We start from the raw sequence: 19140 nt of genomic DNA on the forward strand, positions 1-19140 counted from the left end.
TTTCTTCTATATTCTGAGCAAATTTTGAGGTTCCTAAGAATGTTTCTGTATTCTGTTTCATTATAAAGCGATTCTACGAACACAACACGATTGGCAACTATTTGTGTCGAACAGCGGTATATAATGAAGGATGGCGAATACCGGTACACCTTCCCTACAAGATGGTATCTCACATCAACAGGGCCTAGCAGAAAAAATATGAACAGATAACATAGTGCTAGTTTTATCATTCTATAGGCCTTTTCATGTGACAGATCCGTCTATGCATTTGTTTACATCGGTGGAGGACCGATGCTAACACGGGCCTGTCATTTTCATAGAAGAAATGTCAAAGTGCTTCCCGATCAGCTGATTTGAGACGTCATTTGAATAGGCCTATTTGTATAGAGACAGACTATTTAACCTGTTTACCTCTTTGTTTCAAAAAAAAAAATCGTATGCTAGCTTCTGATTTTACAGCCTACATAAAAATAAATAAGCCGTTCAACCGGGTTTTATGACTACGAAAACATTAAATACTTAGTACGGGTCAAAACATAATATTCTTCATTACACTACGATTCGAGTTTGATAAAACTCAAGTTATTTTGATATATCATCGACAGGCAGGAAAAAGACAGGAAGTTAAGCTATCTTTTTTATGACAATGTACACTTTGTCAAAACCAAGGCGGGTCCAATTATCTAAGGTGTCCTATTATGCTCACTTTGTGGAGAAAACCAGACAGGGTAGGTGAGGAAGGGCTGGCCGTTTTGTTTACAAACATCTGAGACAGGTAGTCGAGAGATTGACCCCTGATTGGTTGTAGAAACAGTGTTGTCAAGAATTATTCTAATCTGGTCGCCCCTGCTCCTTGTGTGCTCTACTTCTTTCTTTCTTTTTTGACAATTTCGTCCGCACTGATGGCAGCACAGTTAGATTCAGTTTCAGCATCATCCAGGCAAGGCAGTAATGTTTGTAAACAAAACGGCCAGCAAGATAAAGATGGCCTCCTAGCCGCTTTCGCCAAGTGATTACACCTTACTCTGGCCACAGAATAAAATGCACACACCTTGGTCAAAACGACCTGAGAATTGTTAATTTTAGTGAGGTTATGTTTTTTGGTGTAATAAAGAATACCTTGTTTTTACTCCCCTTCAATATTTTCGACTTTTTGAAGGGCTGGGAGGGGGTTGGTTGAATTGTCGGAGCGGTAAAAAGATAGAGACGGTTGCTCTCCAAAGTTGATTTTTTCTCAGAACCTATGCGAGACACCCAACTTCGGAAGTGGTGCATTCGATTCGCATCCGGATGCGCTCTAATGCGCCCTACTTCCGAAGTAGGGTATCTTGCATTTACTAATGATTCCATTATCCCGAAATCCATTACCTCAAATGGCCCATAACTCAGAATGAACCTATCTCTCTAATGACCATGAGCCTCTGTTCGTGTCATAAATTCTTTTGTGCTTATGACTTTTACTGTGTGCCGTGTGTTGGTGCTGTCACGCTCTCTCTCTCACGGGCAATTTGCAAACAAGGCGCACACTAAATGTCAAACGTTTCTTAGCATGCATGGGCCCAATCAGCCTAATTAGAAGGAAAATCGAAAATAATAGAAGTAGATTACAAATGAACCGACAATCTGTCACGTAACACTTAAAATGCCAGACCCTGTACAGTCGATTTCGCGAATGTCATAACAGCTGTTTCATACACTGAACGGAATTTTCCGTCTACGCTTGAATGCTTTTTGCCTTATCTGTGCCTATTTTCTGACAAATTCAAGATAATTTTCATCTTTGTTGTTCAACCCCGGTTAATGTGCGTACATGATTACAAAAAAGTTTATTAATATTTTCACGAAGTAGAGGAACTTACGTATTCTCGGCATTTTAAGCCGATGCCGTGCTTCTTTTGTAATTTCCGTGTTTGTTTCTTTCCCAAACTATTTGAGATCTAGGCGCCCATCACAACTTTCTAGGAATAACGCGGCGCACCGAGACAAAAAATACTGAAGATGAATTGTATATTTGTGTGTCCACTTTCGGAAGTATAATATTTTTAATAAGGACAAAACACGGCAATAACTTGGCAAGATGTAGAATTATATATTGTCAAGGAACGATAAATATCATTGTGATATTAGATTATTTTTATAAGTACAACTTTATGGTGTCATGTCTACCTATCTCAAGTGATATTAATTATTCTACCTTTTGACTTGGTATCTTTTATCTGTTCGTACCTACGGAATTTCTGAGCTATAAGTACTGGCTGCAGTTGGCACAGAAGAGAGACTTCCCGGACTGTGGACTGATTAACATATTATTTTATTATTTATTTACAGGATATAAAAGTAGCGACGAGGATTATGGAAACGTGTGTTGAAGATAATCGATTTTCTTAGGGGTGGCGAATTGCCAATTGTATCTGTTTTTGAAAGTGTGGTAAAATTGCCGATTTGAGTTGAACCAAATTGTTCTTCAGAGCTGACGAAATTGTCGTTTATTGTGTACATAGTTGTTCTTTTGTGAAGCGATTGCTATATTGAGATGAACGAAATTGTTCCTTAGTGTTGACGAATTTGTCAAATGTAATGTTGAGCAGTAAAATCCAATGATTTGAATGTTTTGTTGTAGACATGGAATTAGCAAAATTTGCGTATTTAAGATAAGATCGTGGAATTCTTTTGATATATTTTCGATTTTTCGTTGTAAGAGTTGCTGCAACTTGTAGGTGGCTTTTAAAGAGTTATTAGAGAGTTTCTAAAGGGGAAAGGACTGTCATGTCTACCTATCTCAAGTGATATTAATTATTCTACCTTTTGACTTGGTATCTTTTATCTGTTCGTACCTACGGAATTTCTGAGCTATAAGTACTGGCTGCAGTTGGCACAGAAGTGAGACTTCCCGGACTGTGGACTGATTAACATATTATTTTATTCTTTATTTACAGGATATAAAATATGGGTTCAAAGATATCTTTTAAATTACAAATGAATTTCATTTTCAATGTCGAGCCTGGGATATTTGAATTTATTTGCAAATCTACTCACACAGTAATAAAATGTGTTGCAAATAAACCTTGAACTCTTGAAGCTTATGTTCTAAAAAACTTACGATAAAAATAGGTTCTTCTTTCACATTGCAATCAATTTACAAACCACCAAACTATTATATTGTGAATAATTCATAATTTCCTTAAAACTATCCGCAACATTCTAAAATTTTCTTCGAGAGATCATAATTTTTAATGTTGTTTTCTGAAGAAAATGTTAAATGTTCGCATTGGATTTATCGGTAATGGTTTGTTCTTGACACTTTGTCGTATTCTATTTTGCAAAAGCTAAGCAGGGGAACTTACGTATTTTTGGTAGTTTTGTTTTCTTCGTTTGGTCAACGTCAACGATCCTTCTGATTTTTTTTAACAATCATTTTTTTTTAAAGACACGGATACGTTATTGCTTCCAGTGGACGGTTATGTCCTTTGAAGGAAGCACCACACTATACAACGGACTAGCATGCAACGCCCAGTGGCACCGTCGAAATACGTTCCTGACGAAAAGTTTTTCGGACTGAACCCACACTCCTTGACTCGATGCGGCTAAATGCTTGGTAACACTAACCGCACGGCCACGAAGCCCAGAAATTCGGCAGTAAGATGCGCTTATATGCGAAAAGTATTAACGCAAATTTTAGGCCCTATTGATTTAAAATAAAAACATGACGAAGAGTATAAAACTGCCGAAAATAAAAAAAGTCACCTTACACAATAAGAATCAAAAACAAAAATCAGTAATAATTCTTGGTTGCTGAACTTTGAGCCACTCAATTGAGTACAACAATAATAATATTTAAGATTCGCATAAAATCAAACTCTTCTGGACCAACACAATTTCAACATATTCTTGAAAACTGCTCTTTGTTGATTTTTTTTGCTTTTTTATATGACAAATGGAGATGCATCTCAATGTTACATGGAATTTCGGCAAATGAAGCATAAATCAACACAAAAATGATTTCATCATGTTTGAAAATTACACAAATGTGTTGCCAGAAGCGCTCGAAGTTTGCAAAGCAGAGTTTTAAAAGCTTAAACATGCTCAACAATGAATCTTAAAATGACAATCAATTAACACTGCTATAAAATACCGTTTTGATTTTGTGTGAATTGTTTCCCATACAAAGTGAGTGAATTTGAATCACATGATCCGTAGGGTTTCTATGATCATGAACTGATTTCTAAGTTTAATATGAATCAGCTTGCGGCGCCCCTGGAGAAGTGATACGGCGCACCAGGGCGCCGCGGCGTACAGTTTGGGAAGTAGTGCTCTATCGATTCACACCGACAGAGTTGTCAAAATGCTTTTGGAAACGTTTTTACAACGCTGCGAACATCCCTTGTCAGTGTGACTATTGTCGGCAGCCTCAATTTTTTTCGGCAACTTTCCCATAACAACTGCTGGTGAATCTCTTCGGCAGCTCCAAATCAGTCCCATTTTGAGGCGTGCTCATTTGAATTGATGACATCTCCGGCGATATCGTTTGTTTAGTCTCGGAAATTTCGCCAGCGGGAAGCGGTCAGAACAAAGAATCATCTGAAAGTTTTCACTGATGTGTTTTGATAGCAAAATACTGTATATTTGGCGTTTGAAATTTGGTTGCCGATAATAGTCGAATGGTGCCGAAGTCGTAAGTCTCCCTAAATAACAAAAGTATACTTAGTCTCAGGCTTACACAAACTGATACCACCCAGAGATAAACTTTCATAATTCATAATTTAAGAGACGAACCAGCCAAGGGCTGAAAGTCTCGATAATAAAGACAATTCATTCATTCAATTCATAATAATAGTCTACCTCATTTGGATAAAGCGCGATGTTGGTTCAGGTATCCTTGAAAGTAATAAAAATATGCTACAAGATAAGATATTTCTTGTTAATACTACTATAAACTATACTCACCTGTAAAAGGCACAATGATATACCGATCACCACGTTGCTGAAGCCTTGTTTGCACATTATAATCATGCGATGTAGATTCATATCACAGATGAACAGACGGCTCCATCCCATTACCCCGAACGCCATTACCCCGAACGCCACTACCCCGAACGCCACTACCCCGAACGCCACTACCCCGAACGCCACTACCCCGAACGCCACTACCCCGAACGCCACTACCCCGAACGCCACTACCCCGAATGGGTCACTACCCCGAAAGCCGTTACCCCGAATGGGTCATTACCCCGAACGCCACTACCCCGAATGAGCCATTACCCCGAATAGTATGAGATACGGGGCAGTATCATGTTTTGGGGGCAAAAATGCGTCTCTAACGAAAACTGGTAATTAATGGCGCGTAAAATTCGTCTGTAAAATATTCATCATATATTTTCCCTTCTTTTATATATCAGCTATTCTTTCGAAATAACTTTTTTGGCAACTATCTTCTTCTCATTCTTTCTGAGACAGTGCCTGTTTATCAGCTCAGTGGGCACTTTCGCAGTTCGCAGTTTGACACCTTCCCACCCCCTCGTACCATTTTTTGTATGGAAATTCTACACATTGTGTATTGGCTGCAACATTTTGAAGACAACTACCAACAACATTTTTTGCATCCTTCAGCGTTACGAAATTTGTGGATGGGCTTTTAATAAAATAAGCTTTTTATTGACTGAGAGCTATCCAAAGTGAAGGGGCCCAGATAGCCGTAGCGGTAAACGCGCAGCTTTTCAGCAAGACCAAGCTGAGGGTCGTGGGTTCGAATCCCACCGGTCGAGGATCTTTCCGGGTTGGAAATTTTCTCGACTTCCCAGGGCATAGAGTATCATCGTACCTGCCACACGATATACGCATGCAAAAATGGTCATTGGCACAGTAAGCTCTCAGTTAATAACTGTGGAAGTGCGCATAAGAACACTAAGCTGAGAAGCAGGCTTTGTCCCAGTGGGGACGTAATGCCAGAAAGAAGAAGAAGAAGAGAGCTATCCTTGTCAATTAACCATTCTTGTACATGTGCCTCTATGCCCAGGAACGTCAAGGAAGAGTTCAATGCATAAGATCCGCCACCGAAGGAATTCGAACCCATAACCCTCAATATGGTCTTGCTGAACAGCTGCGTGATCACCGTCATTTGGACTTTTTGGTGGTGTTCATATTTCAATTTTGTTTTTAAACAAATATTTTCCTTTCTTATGAAAATAGGTTGTGCCACAGCATCAAGTTGTTACAGTGATCATTCACGTCATAGCTGCAAACATTTCACCTGAAATTTGCCCTTCTTCATTCAACAGGCTGTTCTTTCAAATTGTCGTTGGATAAGATAGTCACTTATATTTCCATAGAGAACATTTTTTTTAAGGAATATATCCAGAAGGCATTCACTGAAGTGAATCCTGCTATAACTCTATTCAGAAATTTTCCCTTTCTTTTATCTTCTTGCAATAAAACAGACAGGTCTCTTATGGTTTTGCTCACCAAATTTTCTGCCATCATCATTTCTTCATCGTCTTGAATAAAAAAAATGTGGTTATCGCATCGAAATTCAAATTAATGATCACACAAACCAACGAAAGTTTTTTCTGTAGCGGCAATCAGAGGCTGCCGTTTTTCTAACATGTACAAGTGTATTAACGTTTCCTTGCTATAGCAGAACGGTTGTCTATCAGGTATGGTCTTTAAGTGGGTTCCATAGAACAACACTTGCAGCGACTATGTCAGGGTGATCTTCCATAATCATCGTTTACGAAACAAAATCTTAGGAAGATCTTAATGCTGGCACCTACAAAAACGAGTAAAGGAAGTGGGTATCGACGTGCAATAAGAGACTTTACTACATCCTAATTTTGTGCATATTATATCTATACTTTTCATAATAAGTTCACCCTTCTTTTCGAAATAGGCTGTTCTTCAGATCATTGCAATGTGGCTGTGAGAGTCTCACCAAATTTAGAGGACAAATCCAAACAAAACTTAGTATGTAAAAATTATTTGCTGAAAACTAGCTGCTTTTTATCTTCTAATTCATAGGTTCCCAAACTTTTCGAGTGCACGACCCACCTAGCCCTCTGGCGTGTTCTTCGCGACCCACCAGGTGAAAAATGTTGATACATTAGTTTTCCACCTAAACTTTCGAAGTCTATCGTTACTTTATTGGAAACGATATGTACCTAGAACGTTTAAATTACAGAGTTTTCGATGTTGCCAACATTTCAATGTCACTAATTCTGGTTCAAATAATATTGTTCACATCGAAATATTATATTCAACCTTAATACATTTTTTATGGAAATATAAACTTTACATAGAATTTCAGGAATCAAGAAAAAAAAGTTTTTCTAAACTAAAGTTATCAATTTTGTGATATTTTCGATGGTTAATTTTTGCTCGACTAGAAATTTTAGCAGTAAGAGTGCAGTTTATTATTAAAAATCACTGACTCCCAGTATTTGTGATAAAATTTGCTGAACAAATATTGTAAAATTTCATTTTTGGCTAAATTTCATGTTTCATGAATTTATGTTTCAGAATTTTGACACAGAAATATAGTATGTAAATCTATGCATTTAACCAAACTCCTTGCACATTAGCGTTGATGTAAAATAGTTCACCATATTTACGCAAAACTTTTATTATATGAAAAATTAAGTTTGTTTTGAACAAAATATTTGACAGCTTCAATTTTTTAATATTGTTCCAAGAAAATTTGAAATGCCATGTCAAGCTGTGATCATCAGTAGGTACCTAACCATTTTTACTTCAATTCGGGGAGACATTTGAAAATGTAGAAAAAAAATCTAAGGCAATTAATACAAATTGAGTTTTTTTTCGCGACCCACCAGAGTGCAGCTCACGACCCCCCTGGGGGTCGCGACCCACAGTTTGGGAAACTATGTTCTAATTTAATCTTCTAATACATTATTGAGCCAAACTCGTTAAATACTCATAAGGAATCGTACAATTATCTTCCCTCTCTCTAACTAGGATAAGTCTCAAAATGTTATGCATTCGGGGTAATGGCGTTCGGGGTAGTGACCCATTCGGGGTAGTGGCGTTCGGGGTAGTGACCCATTCGGGGTAGTGGCGTTCGGGGTAATGACCCATTCGGGGTAATGGCTTTCGGGGTAATGGCGTTCAGGGTAGTGGCATTCGGGGTAGTGGCGTTCGGGATAGTGTCATAGAATCGAACAGACGTAACAGCTAGAACAATTTGTTCCCTCAATGCTACAACTAGATAACTCGAAAATCAAAATTTTGAGATAGGCAACTTTAAAAATATGACCGTTTTTCAAAAATAAACTTTAACTTGTGTATTTTGAATCACACGCTCTCATTCAATTTTTTTAATAACTCGGTAATTTGAAGAAAGATTATTGCTATTATTTAATTGTTTCATTATAGGTTGTGTAAGATTATTTCAGTATGGGGAACGATAATGAAGTTTAGCTGAAATATTAATAAAGATGAATAATTTGTATAATAACCGCTAAGATGTTCTAAACATTCAAAACATTATAAGAGCAATCTTTTCTATATCTGGCCACTGATTTCTAAATGGATTTGAATTTGGATAATAATGACGAATATCCATTTCAAATCAAGACACATTGTTGATCATTTTCAATGAAATCTGTTACCTTACAACGAATAATTAAAAAATAATCCTCTAATATAACGAAATTTCTTTTCAACATATTATAAAATCAATTGTACTCGTTACTATTAGCTTCATCAATTCAATTAAAGATTTTTCCTTTTTTCTACAATGTCAGCTGTGAACTTGTTTTTTATGGTAACATTAGCAAAAGTAATACAATTTAGCCAACAACTTAATCAGGAAAAGTTTATTCAAAACTATTTTCGAATTTCTTTTGAGCGCTACTGTATTTCAAACTATTATTCGTTAGATTATCCTTACGTTTCAGTCAGTATTTAATATCAAACTTTGTACTGAACTTCTGAATTCCATTTTTTTGTTTTAACCCAACCACAGAGGAAAGCAAATAAAAAAAATGACATAGGGGGGAGGGGTTGCTTGATAAGCTACGTATTTTCCAAGCGGGGGGGGGGTCATTTATGGACGACCCCTAATGCACACGGCGTAGGGCATAGATGGGCACTATTGCGAAGTGACTCGCGACACGCGACACGAAGAAGTCAAAAATCGAACATCGCACATTTGTTCACCCATTTTTAGTCGCGAAGCAGTATATTTTGAGACAAAAAGTGACTATTTATTTTACTAAAATCTTTAATAACTTTCTAAGGAGATGAGATAGAAAGTTGGTGTCTTTAAGAAAAACGATTAAGAAAAAGTATTATAAAAATCGGGTTTTAGGAGTATTTAATACAAAATGCTCTGTAACTCCAAATGTTTGTACAAAGTTGGTATCTAAGAAGAAAAATTTTCAATCATTATTATCTACAACTTTGCTAAAGACTAATACTCGATTTGAGTAAATATTGAAAAAAGTATTTTTACACCACACTGCTAAGTGGACAGACAACAAATATGTTTATATCAAAATAAAGTGATATCCTCCAACTCTTCAGAAGACATTACCCTTTTAAAATCACGTTTAGATACCAAAAACTAATAACGCACGTTTTTCGAGCTCTGATTATCCATTATACGAAACGGCAACACTGATGATATTGCTGTTACTTTTACATGTTACGACACCGCCTCCTGTCAAATTTTCATTCATAAAATGAGCGATCAGGTGTTCAAAAACGTCTCGTAAAACGGTCTATTCCGTGAAACATGGCCACCAGATGATGATTGTGTGAAGTAGGCGATGGATTTTAATTGCTCTAAGTGTTACGTCTGTTTGTCTGTGCGGATTACATTACTCCACAATTTCACAATACACATGTTCTGTTTGCTCACAATTTAACAGCTCTTGCAGTTCGGTTGACTGGGTTGACTAACTTTTTGACAGAAATTTCAGTTTCTGCGAATCTCTTTTATAAAGGATCACTACTATGTGTTCACTCAGGCTCTGAGTTGAAATTGTTTAGGGTGTATTTTACTAAAAGACCAGCTGATTCGAGAATTCAAAGATAAATAACGCTGATAGAGGAAGCGAATGAGCGAAACTACGATAGTTGTTTATGTTTAGACGTCATTCTTCGGTAGGATGCAACTATCACAGCTTTGAGAATAATCTATCAGAAAAAATAAATCAAAATAATATACTACTATAAATGGCTCTTGTTCGAAACATATTCACTGGAATCGTTGGGCGGTAGGTATCAATTTTATGCAGGAATAGCCGAATGAATATTTCCATTGTATATTTTCCCTTTCAGCCAGTCGCAATTTCTTATAAAAGTCGCACATATTTCAACAAACCCGGCTGGTAAAGGCCAACTGAAACTCAGTGATTCTTGCGTGAAGCGGCTGAAGGAAATTTGCGACGACAAATCCTTTCTGCGAGTGACGATTGAGGGCGGCGGGTGTTCCGGCTTTCAATACAAATTCGATATAGACGACAAACTTGAATCGGATGATATGGTGTTTGGTGAAAACGATGCACGCGTAGTGATCGATCAGACATCCATTGACTACGTGAATGGATCGACAATTGACTTCCATACCGAGCTGATACGATCTGGATTTAGGATTATAAACAATCCAAAGGCCGAAAATGGCTGCTCATGTGGGGCGTCTTTTGCAATCAAATTAGATTGAAGGATTGTTTTCGGATGTAAATATGTTACGTAAGATCCCCTAGTCGAACAATTGCTAATATATTTCTTGTTTCGTGGTGCATTGATCTATTTGAATTTTCCAACATACCGAAATAGCACATAATATCATATGTTTTCGTATTTACAGATAACTGAGAAAGTTTCTCCTCCAAGACGTTTGGCCAACCATTCGTTTTTCACAACTGCTAACTTTAACGTTTCGCATGTAAATTTTGCATTCAAATTAGTGTGTAGTGCTCTGGCCATTCCAACGATGATAAGTAAATCGCTCTGCAATATTTCATCACACAACTCTGAAATGAAAAACGAACACAGATTCAATGGTCTACAAAACACTTATATTTAAATAAGAATAAGCACTGTAACTCTGCTATTTTTACAATAAAACGAAAAAATATAACAGTTGTATTTCTCTACGACTTAGGGTAGAAACACCGGTTTTGGATTATACACCACGGTAAAAAAAACCGATTCAACGGATTGACCTCTTGAACTCAATTCAAACCGCTAATCACAATAATGATTAAACACGGTAATAAATCAGCACGTTAGAATCAATACTACAATAGAATTATTCAATAAATTTAACTATTCATTACTCAACACAACTAAATTATCTTATGGAACCACGTAAATGCATATACAAAATAATGGATCATGGAGTCATTAATCTCAATGTTTATGTGGAATTTTTGGAGGCATATCACGTTCAAAATAAGTAAATTTAATTCGTGGCCTTTATTACGGCGATAAAAGTTTCAATAAAAACGAACGTTTGATTTTGGCACGGTTCGATTTTAGCAACATGACATTTATCGGCAATGTCCTAGACGGTTTATTTTGATTGCAATTAGTAGTAAACACTGATATAATGCAGTATTAGACAATTAAAGCAAAACTTCTTTTGTTTTTTTTTTGAAAAAAATTCAGTTTTGTTTATGGCTGATATGCTGTTCTTAAGTACTGTGCAAAAGGATAGGACAAGCAACGGTCAAGGGATGATTCCGCTACCGAAATCACTTGAGCTGTGCCGTGCGGAGAAGTAGAGCTGATTTCCTAACGTCGGTAACGCCTGCCCTACAACTTTTCCGTTCGAAAGAATGTGCCGCTCAATTATTCCGCAAGTAAAAGTGAAATTTCACTCACACTGGATCAGCTGTCGAAATTATTTCGGTAAAAAAGGAGAAATTTTACTTGAGCGCTTTACGTTTCAGGTGCATACCACGCATTACGGCGGATCGAAAGTGGGATCGAATCCTACGTTTTAATCCATGTCCCACTTGATTTTGCTGGCGTAAACTGGAATGCAAAACGGTTTTCGAACGAAAGGGCATTCGAACGTATATACAAAAATAGAGGTGTATATATTGCTGTGTTCGTTTGAAACACAAATATCAAACGCGGGAACACCAAACGCGGTAAGATTTTGCACAAGGAAAGCGAAGTCAAAGATCAATTTTCTTTGCTACTTTGGCGGTGATATGGATCATGGTTGCTAAGTATCCTTTGATTGCTGAACTGCGGTAAATGGTCAAGAAATTTCCTACAGTGAGCTCCATTTGAAATGACATTTCTTTTCAACTGCGTACTGCGATCAAGGAAAAATGCTTTTCTTGAGCATTTCTTGCAAGAAATTTCCCACGCATCGAGATAGGCGATTTCTTTTCTGTTGAAGTGCATACTTCGCTTTAGCCAAGATTTACACGTCAAACGCAAACAGCAATATAAAAAAACTAAACATCAAGTTATATTTTTTGATGTTTAGTTTTTTTGTATATAAGCATAAGCATTGATGACCGTATAATTCGTAATTGCTACTCCGTAATTGACCGGAATAATCGAAATTGTACAGGGAACATCGTCAGCTTGGGAGTAGCACATTATCTTCAATGTACATTTTTGAAAACTCCAAGCTTAGCAATTACAATAATGGCGCCGACCACGTCCTTACGGTCATCAATGAAGAGGATGAATGGTAGTGCGACGTCCATTGTTACTAGAGACCGAGATCACCTCTACTTCTCCATGGTTTTCACAGGAATGAGTTTTGTTAAAGGGAGGGTTCAAAAGCTACATGATCAGGGTTCACCTGCAGCCTTAATTCAATAAGATAACTACCCCAGCAGAAGAAAATAACTACTGAATACCAAATTGAGGTATTCCATACCAGATAATTTCCAATACTTACAACCTGAATGAGGTATGAATGAGCCCTGCATAAGAGGTAAAATACCTCAAATAATACCTTCTGCATATTCTACAAATACCAGGCTGATAACTAGATCAGGTATTGTAATACCTAAATAATACTTGATGGATTTTCATATAAAAATGAAATTTTTCAATACTAGCTCAATACCTCCAGCAGTCCTCAATAGCTGTCGAATACCAAAATGAAGTATTTTGAATTGTTTTAAACCTTTTTTTCAAATACCATTATAATACCAAAAAGAGGTATTGATAACTGAATAATACCTAATTGTGGTATGATATCAAAATATGGTATGCATAAGTTATTGGCGAGTTATTCTTTCCTCCTCGGGTATTAGCACGTCAACATTTTTAATGTCGAACTGTTCAAAGGTTATCTTTAGTAACTGAGACAGATTAATAAAAGAATAAATGCCTGTATCTTTTTTTATAAAACATTTATAAACGAACCATCTATAGTTTGTTAAACAGTTGTGGTTATCTGTACTTATTCCAGAAAGTAGAATTAGAGGCCTTCTTGTCCCATACGTGACACACTTGCCCCGTGCCTCGTTGGAAAATCTCATAAGACATAAGACGTTGGAAAACCTCAAACCAACATGTATTCATTATATTTCAAAATTCTATCGATTAGGGAGAACGCTGCTCCAATAGTGGAGGTAGTGAGTTTGGGCATGTTTCGCACTAATAAATGATTATGTGATATTTTTCTATGCTGTACGATTATTATTTATTTGCTTAAAAATTTTCGCTGAGTCACTGAACCGTTCAAAAGATTCTGTGTAGTCAGTCTAAGCTAAGCTGTTGCAGGTTATATCTGAAGATAATTTGTGGAGTTTTGTGTGTGTGTTTTTTTACTTGTTCTCGACTTGTGCGCGTTTTGTTCGAGCTGATCTCGTTTCGCGCGACTCGTTTTTTTAAATCTCCTGTGTGTTAAGCGTATTGATTTAAAAATTGAATGGTTTGTGGATGCCCGGTTGGAGATGGATTACCAACTGAAGTTTTTTTTTTATCGATTTTTCACGTAGTGCGTGCATTTTAATGGACAGTTCTAAGTTACGGCTCAAACAAGCGTGTCCGTTTATGTTCTCTAGTGTTCATTGTTAGAGGAGCGACGGATTGCAGAGGGGTTTCAAAAAAGGAATTTGGTGAGTTTGTTCTAATCAGCAGCACATGATCATAATGCGTAAATATGAAATATTTGTCTGCCAGAAAGTCTACCAAACGTATCCTATGCCACTACCCTTTCCATCAACATTCTACAACATCCCGTAACATTTATGAGAGGTCGTAGAGTTCTCTGCATCTTTCTTAAGTAGGTTTTGAAGTTGTTTGAACAATCATCCTTTCCCATTCCCCAGCCTTCGCAAGGACGTGGCCAGGACAGCGCTCAACTGTTGGAGGATGCGCCAATCTTGTCTAAGAGTTAAATGCTAATGCTGATGCTATGGCACTGTTTGCCAGACATCTTTTTTTCAAATATGGATCGAATAAATGTGGTATGACTGTTCATGATCGTTTGGCATATAATTAATTACTAATTCTTTCGGAAGAGAATCATTCTTTCAAGAAATGACGTTTTCTTCAATATCCTTCTTTTCGACGTTTTAGCAGCCGACGTTTTGGGATTTGAAGTTTTGACTTTCGACGTTTTGTCACCTTACCTGCAAACCCTGCAGGTCTAGAATCTTTTTGAATTGGAAATATTCTCAACTTCTCAGAGCATAAAGAATCTTCGAGTATGTCACATGATATACGAATGCAAAAATGGTCGACAGTAGCCGTGTGTTAACGTCAATTGATGCATATAAGACACATTCCAGCGTAACACGACATCACGAGCAATCGACTTTAGTTGCATTGTCGCATCAAACTGGAAGGAAATATTGAATAATTGACTTATTTATTCGAGAATAAGAATTTCAGAATCCATTTGTAACACTTGAGCGACGCACACTTCAGTATGCTCCTTTCTTGACCTGGTTCCGCTTCCTTTTCCGTCTCGCTATCATTACGTTTGGGCCTTTAATGTCTAAGATTAATTCCTCGAATATATTGTCGCACCGCCACCAAACCGGATCGCGCCAGTGAGACTCGCGACGCGCCTCAACTCGCGCGATTTTGAAATCAGTTTTTTAGTGTGGCGCTGCATTCTTACGATTTTTATGAACACAGCGCACTATTCACATATTAGCTGCGACGCACGGGGCCCGAGAAAACAATAATTATAAATAAATGTTGGTCTTGATTTCTACCGGATACATAATACTTGGCGAAATGCATAAGAGAATTTCTAAATTAATACATATGGCGGTCCAAAGGGTTTACATCTAAAGAGTCTAAAATGCTTATAGTTTCTTTAGTTACATCAATTTATCTCTATAGTCAATAGCACGTAAACAATAATATTCCTCCTTACCTGGTGTCAGAAGGCGGAAATCCAGACACGGGCCATTTTGTTCATTACCGAAAATTTGCAGCATACCTTGTTCATATGCTTCGTTAATTATTGCACACTTTGAGCAACATTGCCTTATTAAATCCTGTAGTTCATCTTCCGTAATGTCATTCAAAGTTGGTTTTTTGTTTGCACACAGTAAAACTTTTGTCTTTTGAAGTAAAAATTGTCTTACTAAGGGCAGAATTCCCAGTACTATATCAATGCCAGAGTTATCAGTGAAAATTGTAGCGCATTTATGTGGGGGTCCCTAGAAATAAAAAAAAAGTTTTATCTGTTTTGCGACATTCCAATAATGAATAATACGTACCTGCGTTCTATCCAGCCATTGATCTAAACAATCAATCAACCAGGGTCGTTTTTGAATTTGTTCAAGTGCTTCTTCTAGACCAAAACTAGCATCATTCTCCAATATTTGAGCTACAGCTTGTGCCCCCCAGTCAAACATGTTACCTGAAATGGAAACTTGAACTAGAGTGTATTTCGATAAAACCCGCGATATAAGGTAAGAAGGATTATTTCGGCCCACTTGGGGGCAGGATCCGTCATCAATTTGAGAGTTTTCAAAAGCATTTTTTTTTTGTTCAAATTCATGAAAATGTTTATGAAAATGTGTTCACTGTATTCTATTCTCCAACCGAAGCATATTAAACACATTTTCGTCGAATAAATTTTAGTTTTGAACAAAAAAAAAACTGCTGTTGAAGATTCGACGATGACGATGATTACGATGACAGAGCGTTGAACGTTAAGGGATATCAAAAATATACACATGGGATAAGCAAGATTTTGACCAAATTCAAATGCTTACAACTTTCTGAAAAAAAAAATAGATGGAATTGGATGCAACCGGAAGCATTCGATAGCAAATTTGGCCTGATCTCAGCAATGAATATTTGCCACTGGTCACCGAAGATGTTCTTGATTTTCCGGGGTCATGTCCAAATCACTTTTTTTTTGTCGCTTGTAATATTGTACAGTGTGAAGTTCTGTAGATGTTAACATGTTTCCAAGAAACTTGAACCAATTGAAGATTAAATGCCGGTGGACGCATTAAGATTTGTTAAAAATCCGAAATATGGCCCGTAGAACTGGTTCCATAAAATCAGTCACGTTTGTATTTCAAATCACGTATATCCCAACGAATAAATTGGTGGAACTACAGTCCAACAAATTACGCTGAAGCAAATTTCAGCTGAATAAACTGGCTACTAATGTTACTTGGGATATCAACCGGTACTATATCCAAGTAGGTATCAGACTGCAAGATAACGGGAGCATCGCCAATTTCAAATTTCTTCCAGAAGCATAATTTTCAAAAATTTTGTCGATACCCATATTATTCACACAGTTGAAAACCGGAATTTTTGACACGCGAAAAACGGATTCTCTCCAAACCTATGCGTCGGAGCTACGTCGGGCAAGGTGCGCTGGGTAATCCACCAGATCCGCTGTCGAACTGCCCGACGTTAGGTTCAACGCATAGATTTTGAGCAAAATCGATTGTCGCATGTCGATGATTCCGGCTTCCAACTGGAGTCACGATAACAATATAATTTTGGATCGCAAGAAGTCGTGCGGGCGGGCGCTGCCTTTTTAACTTTCTGTTACGTTTACTTCGGTTCCGTGTTTTTTTTTCGGATCGGCTGATGGTGCTATGCCACCTGTTCTATGGAAAATGTTTTTGAAGTAATAAAAGTATTTTTCTTCGCGAAGATTTAGTTTGTGTTGTTGTTTGTGAGCACTGTTGAGATCCAGTTTCCAATCGGATATAAATCAATAACTTATTACTGAGACGTTCGATTTCAATACGGCAAAGTTGTAGCTGGCGAACGTATCTAACAGTATCAGCGTAGCTCTAACCCTCAAACACTATGACCGATTGAATGAATTGCCTTCTTTCTCCATAGTAATTCCCGGACTAACTTTTAAAGGCTTGGGCAGTCTCACGCAGAATTTGATCTAGAATCAAATGAGTGGTGTATAGCAAAAACGATTTTTTGAACCGCCTTATTCACCATGCCACGTAAGATCCTTCCCAACTAATGCTGGGGGAATTGATTACATGTTCCGGGATTTTTCATCCATATTGCAACAATTTGATGAACGATCAATAATTTTCTCAATTACTAGAAATACTAGTACAACCAGATCCAGAAAACGATCGCACAAATTATTGTTATCTGTATGGAAAGAAACCAGCTTTACCCTACCTACTTACGAACGAACGTTTCGAAACCTTTATTCTTATTTGCAAAAATTATCTTATCGTAGAATAAGATAAACAAAAGATATCACATTACCTGCCAACACTCCCTTAATGATCTCAGTCCATTTAGCTCTTGTATCCTCTATTTGGTCAATGTAGTCAAGCCTGGAGCTGAGTTTTGTAATTGATGCTTGATTTTCCACTTTTTTCTGTTCCCTCCATGGATCATCAAATCCAAATAGCCTTAAAGATGTTTCATTCAATTCCAACAAATCTCTTATTGCCAGGGGTTTTGGGTCACTAAAAAGTTTTGAAAGGGTCGTAAGTTTTGTACTAATAAAAATTTACGTCACCTACAGACTGGGGTTATCCTGTTGAAGTTGCTCAAGTTGGTCCAAGTAATATGTACGAAATTTAGCAGCACGATCCACAGCCGTAGGGTCCCCGTTTTGGCTTTTCGCTGCTTGTTGTTCAAATTTTAATACCAGTCGATTGAAACACTTGAACCAGTATTTTTTGGCTTCGCTATCTAAGCTGAGATCAAGAGTATCCGGAGAGTAATTTTCAACATCTTGCAAAAGCCTAAATCTTATTGGTGAAGTCATTATTAAACTTAATTCGACAAATTCACTGCAACTGGAAGGTAAATTGGATTCGAATAATGTCAACTAGCTCGAATTAAAATAATACAATTGATGTCTAGTATGAACACTAAAATAATAACAAACCACAAAAATCTCGAAATGTTTGACAGCTAGTCGATAAAGTCGACTTAATAAAGAAACAACCCAGTGAATTTTGTATAAAGTAAATTATGTCTTCGCCTGTCTACTGAGGAATGCAGACTTACCTGGGCGTACGTTTGACGAAAGAGAACAAAAGAAGTGAACAGAACATGCACATAAGCAGAGTACTGACACGACTGTCATCCTGCATAAATTTTCGGCTCTTCCTCACATCGTTTTTGGTACTTTGCGTTTTGGTACCCACTTATCATCAACTGTTTTCATCATTTGAAACTAAAGTTTTTGAAACTTTAGGTGTTTCTGTTGAAACACAGCTTATTACATATACTTTCATAGCTGCCTATTTGTCTTCTCAATGATCTGGACAGCAAGTTAATTTGCTCCAAACTGACTTGCGAAAATTGACAAAAAATTTTGTCATTGGTGACTTTAATGCCAAACATCGGTCATGGAATAATTCTCAAAGTAATTCCAACGGCAGAATTTTATTTGATGAGTGCTCTTCAGGATATTTCTCAATTCAATACCCTGATAGCCCTACATGTTTTTCCTCTTCTAGAAATCCATCTACGATTGATTTGGTCTTAACCGACTCTAGTCATCTTTGTAGCCAACTGATTACTCATGCTGATTTTGATTCTGATCATGTCCCTGTTACATTTCAAATATCCCATGAAGCGATTCTCAATCCTGTCAGCCCCACTTTCAATTATTTTCGAGCCGACTGGAATATATATGAAACATATAATCTAATCTTGATGTTAACATTTCATTACAAACAAAACTTGATAATGACAATGCTCTTGAAACTTTAACAAATT

At 37.1% G+C, this 19140-nt stretch overlaps 2 protein-coding genes across 5 annotated transcripts; one reads left to right on the plus strand and one right to left on the minus strand.

Annotated features, from left to right (window-relative positions):
- The first annotated feature begins 10032 nt into the window (after nucleotides 1-10032).
- Nucleotides 10033-11095, plus strand: LOC5568205 (iron-sulfur cluster assembly 2 homolog, mitochondrial). 3 transcript variants are annotated; one of them, XM_001652088.2, is made up of 3 exons: nucleotides 10033-10229; nucleotides 10294-10704; nucleotides 10823-11095. In XM_001652088.2, the coding sequence occupies exons 1-2, from the start codon at nucleotides 10189-10191 to the stop codon at nucleotides 10673-10675; spliced, it is 423 nt and encodes a 140-aa protein (XP_001652138.1). In that variant the 5' UTR covers nucleotides 10033-10188; the 3' UTR covers nucleotides 10676-10704; nucleotides 10823-11095. The 3 variants fall into 3 exon arrangements, with proteins under 3 accessions (XP_001652138.1, XP_021705143.1, XP_001652139.1); XM_021849451.1 differs by having other exon boundaries at nucleotides 10294-10691; XM_001652089.2 differs by having other exon boundaries at nucleotides 10035-10229; nucleotides 10294-10943.
- Nucleotides 10718-18485, minus strand: LOC5568208 (pantothenate kinase 4). Of its 2 annotated transcripts, none has more exons than XM_021849450.1 (6): nucleotides 18424-18485; nucleotides 17931-18209; nucleotides 17668-17873; nucleotides 15675-15817; nucleotides 15326-15614; nucleotides 10718-10988 (listed from the first exon to the last, which is right to left on the minus strand). In XM_021849450.1, exons 1-6 carry the CDS (start codon nucleotides 18474-18476, stop codon nucleotides 10801-10803), a joined length of 1158 nt encoding a protein of 385 aa, XP_021705142.1. In that variant the 5' UTR covers nucleotides 18477-18485; the 3' UTR covers nucleotides 10718-10800. The 2 variants fall into 2 exon arrangements, with proteins under 2 accessions (XP_021705142.1, XP_001652140.1); XM_001652090.2 differs by lacking the exon at nucleotides 18424-18485 and adding an exon at nucleotides 18302-18403.
- Between the last annotated feature and the right edge of the window lie 655 nt (nucleotides 18486-19140).

The sequence above is a fragment of the Aedes aegypti genome, chromosome 3 (genome assembly GCF_002204515.2).
Source record: "Aedes aegypti strain LVP_AGWG chromosome 3, AaegL5.0 Primary Assembly, whole genome shotgun sequence".
Lineage (NCBI taxonomy): Eukaryota > Metazoa > Arthropoda > Insecta > Diptera > Culicidae > Aedes > Aedes aegypti.